Below are 7,123 nucleotides of genomic sequence, written 5' to 3'. Positions count from 1 at the left end.
TCTTGCTGTTCATTATATATTGGACTGGAGATGCAATTTTCAGTTTAATCTTCTCTCTCACACACACACCACCACAGATTCAACCTTTTCCTTAGCTTCATCTAAAAAGGCATCCCCTGCAAAAATAGCAAAGTGCTGCCCTAGCAGGAGCAAAGAACTGAAGAAGCAGGCAACAACTGGCAACACTTGTCCTGCCCGGTGCACACAGTTAAAAAACAACAATGTAGATTAACTGTTCTGTAGCTTACATGGCCTGTTGTCTTTGTCCATGGAGGTTTTTTTTGGCAGGGATACTGGAGTGGGTTGCCAGTTCCTGCTCCAGGTGGATCACGTTTAGTCAAAACTCTCCACTATGACCTGTCCATTTTGGGTGGCCCTGCATGGCATAGCTCATAGCTTCTCAGAGTTATTTAAGCCCCTTCGCCATGACAAGGCAGTGATCCATGAAGGACCCATGGGCTGCAAGAAGAACAAACCTATCCATTCTTAAGGAACTCAGCCCTGAGTGCTCACTGGAAGGACAGATCCTGAAGCTGAGGCTCCAATACTTTGGCCACCTCATGAGAAGAGAAGACTCCCTGGAAAAGACCCTGATGTTGGGAATGATGGAGGGCACAAGGAGAAGGGGACAACAGAGGATGAGATGGTTGGACAGTGTTCTCGAAGCCACCAACATGAGTCTGACCAAACTGCGGGAGGCAGTGGAAGACAGGAGTGCCTGGCATACTCTGGTCCATGGGGTCACAAAGAGTCGGACACGACTAAACGACTAAACAACAACAGCTTACATGGCCCTGATCCTAGGGTTTTGAGACTCCAGCGTACTGCAGCAGCACGAGAGCACAAATATAGTCTGCCTAGTTCACTCCCTGCCTGCCCTTATGAGTTACTCTGGAATGTCCATCAGATACCTGCTCCGCGTAATCATGGCTGTAGGGTGGATGAAGGAAGTTGACCAACAAATGGGGTAGACGCCTGCTGATTAATAAGCTGCCCATTTGCAAACCACAGTGCCATTGCTTTCCCACCTCTGGGAGCCAGCCTCCTACACTTCGAATGAGAGACTAAAGGGGAGAGAGAGCATCTTAGGTGCCTGGCCTTGTTGTAGCATGTATTTTTTTATTTTTTTAAATGCCATTTCTAGTTTGCCTTCTGAGATGGGTTGTGTTGCAACAGCAGATGTGTGAGGTGGTTTTCAAAAGAATTGTTTGGAGCTTGGGAGCTCAGACCCTCCAGTATTTAGTTTGTGACCTTAAGCAAGACACTTCTCTTCTTCTAGTCCTGTACTTGCTTACAACACTGACTGGACAAAATCCCGTGGAAGACTTTTAGCAATGCATGATGACACAACATAGCCTTCTTTTTGGGTTCTCAGCATATGGTAATCAGATACCTACAAAGGCAGTGCCTTTGATGTTCTCTTAGACTTAATGTTATGTTTCCATATTTGCAATGGGTAAGGGTTTTCTGGAAAGTCTTCTACATGCTTAATTTATTGATCATATAATGCAAATCATGTATGACCTTACATGTATTCTGTGGTATCCTTTGGTATTTTTTCTTGGTTATCTGCTCTGCAAGTGGATTATTTTGTTTCTGATCATGGCCCAGTTGTAGTCCATATTGTATACAGTAATTATATTTTTCTGAAAGTGAGATGTTGGTGCTTGAATATAACCTTTCCCTGATCTTACATATGCTCCAGAATTTCAAAATTTCAGGTGCTTTACACTGCAATCTGTTTTCCCCTCACTCTCTCCCTTTTTCTGCAGGTGCTGTTAAGTCAAGTGCATCGGTTGCGAGCTCTTGATTTACTGGGACGGTTTTTGGACCTAGGTCCCTGGGCTGTTAGCCTGGTAGGTACTTATTATGGCCATCTTTTTGGAAAATGAAAGATGCTGGCTATATAATTAGCATGTATGAGTGAAGAATTCATCCTTGCAGGTTATAGAAAATAATGTCTCACAAATTTGAAGAACTGGACACTAGTTTTCAAGAGTTGTATGACCCTGAGGTCAACATAAATCAGGCTGCTAGAGCTTCAGATGGCTATAGAACTGATGAGAATTCCTTTATATGTAGTACACATTAGCTGAAGATGGCAATCCCATCCTTGTTTGGCCTCTCCAATTTCATCTGAGGCTACGGATAGTGATAATAAGAGAGGCAATGTGAATGCTTATACAGTTTTTTATGGACATGTTGGATTTATTGAACAAGCTGCCTGAGTAAAATGAAAATAAACTAGATGCTTCCCCAGCTGTTGTAAATTTTACCCATACTTCAAACATGGCCTACCTGGACCTTAAATGAGAAAAAAATTGGGTCAAAATCATTTGAGGATTTGAGCTATGTATGGCTTGTGCACAAGCCATTGGTGGAGTAACGATGTACATGTAAAAGTTAAATCTTCAATTAAAATGAGAGAAGCAAAGAAATGGAGCACTGTATCCATTAGAAATAGTGTTGTTTGGATTGATGATTAGATTTTTGCAAGCTGCCTCCTAGTAGAAGCAAGAAGAGTCAAATGAGAGATGTGGAGAGCAATGCATCGTAAGCACGTTGTGCATTGAGCAAAATGTGTTTTTTAAATTAAGTCTCAGTTTTGGCAATCCAGATGAGATTGAAAAAAAGCATCTGATATCCTTGAATAAAACTGACCTGAGACAAATATGCTGAGATTATGTCTTTAGCATGATCATTGTGATTCATTGTCAGGTGTTTGCCATGCTATTAAAGTTTGTGCTGGGTTCACCTACTCCATACTTCCTAAGTTTATTTTTGATTTTCAAACTTTCTTCCTCTAGGCTCTGTCTGTTGGCATTTTCCCTTATGTGCTAAAGCTTCTCCAGAGTTCTGCTCGAGAGCTAAGACCTCTTCTGGTCTTCATCTGGGCCAAAATCCTTGCAGTGGACAGTGTGAGTAACCATGAAATGTTAATTTAGTGATGTAGAATATGTTAAAAGGGCTGCCTTGATTCATTGCAGAGGCAACACATGAGATAACTTGTTCACGCTTAGGAATGTCATTAGTATGAGAGACTTGCCCAAAGGGAATTATTGTGGAATCATGAACAAGTTGGATTTAGGAGTGCCTGCAATCTGCAGGCCATTGAAGAGGGACCTGGCCAGCTCCTGCAGTTGTGGAATACTCTTCCCTGGCACCTTTGTTACATATCTTTAGACTCCAGGAGAAGAAGTGTCTCTTCAACCAGGCAGTAAGCTGATACATTCTATGGCTTATTAAATGCATTTGTGGGAGGTGGGTTATTGGTTTGTTGTTGTTGTTGTTGTTGTTATTATACAAAAACATAAAACATTGAACATTAAAAACCTCCTGATACAGGGCTGCCTTCAGATGTCTTCATGTAGCTATCCCAGTCGTTCTGTCTACGTTGAAGCCAGTTGGGATTTACTGGAACTTACTGGTAGATCCTGCTAGTAAAAGCTCAATGGTCATTTTGTGTGTTGACTCTGTGCATCTATAATAATAATAATAATAATAATAATAATAATAATAATAATAATAATAATTATTATTATTTATTTATTTATACCCCACCCATCTGGCTGGGTTTCCCCAGCCACTCTGGGCGGCTTCCAACAGGAAAATAAAATACAGTAATCTATTAAATATTAAAAGCCTCCCTAAACAGGGCTGCCTTCAGATGTCTTCTAAAAATCTCGTAGCTGTTTTTCCTCTTTGACATCTGATGGGAGTGCGTTCCACAGGGCGGGCGCCACTACTGAGAAGGCCCTCTGCCTGGTTCTCTGCAGGCAGTCTATGTCTGTCTCACTTCCTATCGTAGTCTCATTTTAAATTCACCTAAAGGTGTATCAGCTTGCATTGTGCATAAAGGTAATTGCAGACAGAAATGATTAACCAATATAAGTATTACAACATCAAAACTAGATATTTTTTACAAGCCTGACATTTACAGTATTTGTGTTGACTTAAGTATTTTGATTGCCTTTGCTGATTAATGCTTTAAGCACAAGCAGGAGGAAAGAGCCATGATCACGCACTGGCATCCTTTCCTGCTGATCCAGAGTTATGTTTAGTGTTATTAAATATATTTTGGATAATGTTTTAAGAGGATTTTGGACTGCAAAGAAAATGAAAAGTAATCTTCAAGCTGTTCTGGGGAAGAAAAAGCTCTTTTTTTGATATATGTTTTTGTTTGGCTGGAGATACAAGCCTCCATGTATAATTCAGAATAAGAATATATTCACCGAATCTGGCACACAGCACTGTGGAGGCCAATATGCCAATGAAATTGTTGTCAGGGAGTACAGAACACATTCCCGTCTTTAAAAGATAAGGCCGGATGTAGCCTTCCAGCTTAGACTGAAGTACATGCTTTAGAGTGCCAGAGATGTAAATCCTTTAGAGTTTAGTCCTCATTTATGCATTATGCTGTCTATGATCCAGCATTCTGCAGCAATTCTGGGATTTTGAGACAGGAAGCCCTTTCCATGTTTTGTTCACTCCACTGGATATAATATCTTAGGCTGGGAAACATTTGTACTTTTTCCTCCTTTATCATTTGTGAAACATCAACTCATGTTCACACCCCATTCCCCCCACCCCATTAGCTATAAGTATAATAGCAAAGGTAGGGGAGATGTCCATCACAAAAGGATTCCCTGTCAACCTGTGATAAAGGTGACAATGCCCGGCCATTTCTTTCTCCCATCACTTAGTGGGGAATTTAACATAAAAATGAAGACATAGAAGCATTTGTGTTTGCAGTGTATATCCAAAATCCATTACATATTAGATTTTCATGACTGTCCGTCAAAGTGTGACAAAGAATGAAGTGCAGTGTGTTAAAAGTAGAGGAGGGGGCTGGGAGGGGCATAGGACATGGTCTGTTGCCTAACAGCCCAGCAGCAATTATCCCTTAAGGTTTAGGCTCTTATGGGTATGTTTCTTGCATGGCCATGGCATTCCAGAGCTAGTCATTTTGCAAGATTTATGTCAGGTAACAATGGCTGCAGGGGAATGTCCTTTGAATGTAAGTGAAAGCATTATCCCAGCTGCTGTAGGCAGTCATGAGAAGCTGTTGTTTTGGTGTGTTGACTGAAAGATAGATGTAGTGATTAATTGTTCAGCTGCAGTGAATCACATCTGTGTGACAGAAGTAAAAGAAGGTAGAAAGTGGAGGAAAGCTAAAAGTGTATTTATGTGCATTGTAGTGGCTTAGCTATGAAGTACCCTATTTGAATTGTGCCTCGGCCGTGAGCTTGCTAGGTGACCTTAGGCAAATCACTGTCTCTTAGCCTCAGTCCCACCATCTGCAATATGGAAGACAGCAATGGTGACTTTCCTTAGGGGCTTGTTGTACGGATCACAACTAGATTACATGTGAAAGCACTTGGAACAGTTGAAATATTTTTAAAATAACAGTAAGTTTTTAGTAGTAGTGGGTTGCTAGATAAGAGCTACCAGGTTAAAATAATCCTTTTCAGTTTGTAAGCATATACTTAATTTCACATGGTTGTACCTCAGGGCCCAGCTAATGTTTTTGGGAATACTGTACCTGGATAGCTGTTGGTTAGAGCATGGTGCTGATAACACCAAGGTTGCAGGTTCGATCCCCATATGGGACAGCTGCATTTTCCTGCATTACAGGGGCCTGGAATAGATCAGCCTCAGCGTCTCTTCCAACTCTACCATTCTATGATTCTTTGATTCTGATACTGCAGAATTTCTAAAGCTTAAGTAATCGAAATTGGAGTCCTATATGAGAACAGGATTTAATAAAAATCATGTTTAAAACAGACTTTGAGTTCAAATGTTTCCCTGGTTCTGATTCAATTAGAGTTCTGTTGCTTTTCATGTTCTCTCCAGCACATATGCTATGGGGCAGCTTTATTGTCTGGAGCACTGATCCCTGGATTATGGCTTGGTTGCACACTGTATGTATACTGTTGGATCATTGAAGACTCAGTGTAGTCTACTTACTCATTCTTCCAACTAGCTTTTCTCTCACATTCACCTTGACAGAAAAATCTTCTACACATCATGGTTTTGTCTGCAGGATGAACAAAGAACTAAAAGATCAGAAAAAGAGGAGTGAGAGGATGCCACAAGTATGCACTAGTACGCATGAGTGTATGTTATATTGGAAAGCTTGGTTTTGGACTGGGTCTAGTTAGTGCCTTTCCTTTTTTTAAAAAAAAAAAAACTTTTTGCCTGTGCAGAATGAGCAAAGTGGCAAAGCTAGCAGATGTTGTATCTTTTTAAAAACGCTCTATGGGCACTTTGTGTGGACATCTTTTGTTTCTATATCCATTTTAGTGTTTGAATACTTATGGCCTAATCCTGTGGTTTGGTGCTGCAGTATTCATAGTATTCATGTTTTGTTTTGTTTTGTTTTGTTTTGTTTTGCAGCTGGACATATTGGATAATGTCCATCTAGACACACACACAGCAGGCAATAGAAGCAGAAAGCCTGCCAACCCTCTTGAGCAAATATGGGCACAACTATTGTTGACATTGGGGGGGTGGACACATTTGGGGGTAGTGGACACAGTGTTGTAATATGACTCTTCAACCATATGGGAACATAGGAAGCTGCTGTATACTGAATCAGACCAGTGATCCATCTTGTTTAGTATTGTCTACACTGATTGGCAGTGGCTCTTCAGGTTTCAGGCAGAAGTTATTCCCAGCCCTATCTAGAGATGCTGGGGATTGAATCTGGGACCTCAGCTGTTCCATCACAGAGCTACGGCCCTTCCCCTAGGACAGACATAGGCAAACTTGGTCCTCCAGGCGTTTTGGGACTGCAACTCCCATCATCCCTAGCTAACAGGACCAGTGGTTAGGGATTATGGGAGTTGTAGTCCCAAAACATCTGGAGGGCCGAGATTGCCTATGCCTGTCCTAGGATGTTGGGGATTAAAGTAAGATGTCCAGAAGGAAAGAAGCCTATGCTGTTGGGCTCCATCTCAATGTACCATTCAGCCAGTGCAAACCCAATGAATGACTGTTGAAACAGTGGTCTTAGGAGTGCACGTAATCTCCAGGCCATTGAAGAGGGACCTACAGTTTGTAGAGGGAGGGTTGTGTGGGGCCTTTCTTACATATATTTAGGCTCTAGGCGAAAAAGTTTCTC

At 41.4% G+C, this 7,123-nt stretch overlaps 1 protein-coding gene across 5 annotated transcripts in view; it reads left to right on the top strand.

Annotated features, from left to right (window-relative positions):
- Positions 1-7,123, top strand: part of RPTOR (regulatory associated protein of MTOR complex 1) — a 386,906-nt gene that overhangs the window by 287,937 nt on the left and 91,846 nt on the right. For all 5 annotated transcript variants that reach the window (XM_088661471.1, XM_035104148.3, XM_088661470.1 and 2 more), the window contains exons 12-13: positions 1,773-1,856; positions 2,808-2,918. In XM_088661471.1, coding sequence (XP_088517597.1) covers positions 1,773-1,856; positions 2,808-2,918 — 195 coding nt within the window. The remainder of the gene's footprint in view (positions 1-1,772; positions 1,857-2,807; positions 2,919-7,123) is intronic.

The sequence above is a fragment of the Zootoca vivipara genome, chromosome 2 (assembly GCF_965207765.1).
Source record: "Zootoca vivipara chromosome 2, rZooViv2.hap1.1, whole genome shotgun sequence".
NCBI classification, from domain to species: domain Eukaryota; kingdom Metazoa; phylum Chordata; class Lepidosauria; order Squamata; family Lacertidae; genus Zootoca; species Zootoca vivipara.
This window is presented reverse-complemented; position numbering and strand designations above follow the sequence as displayed.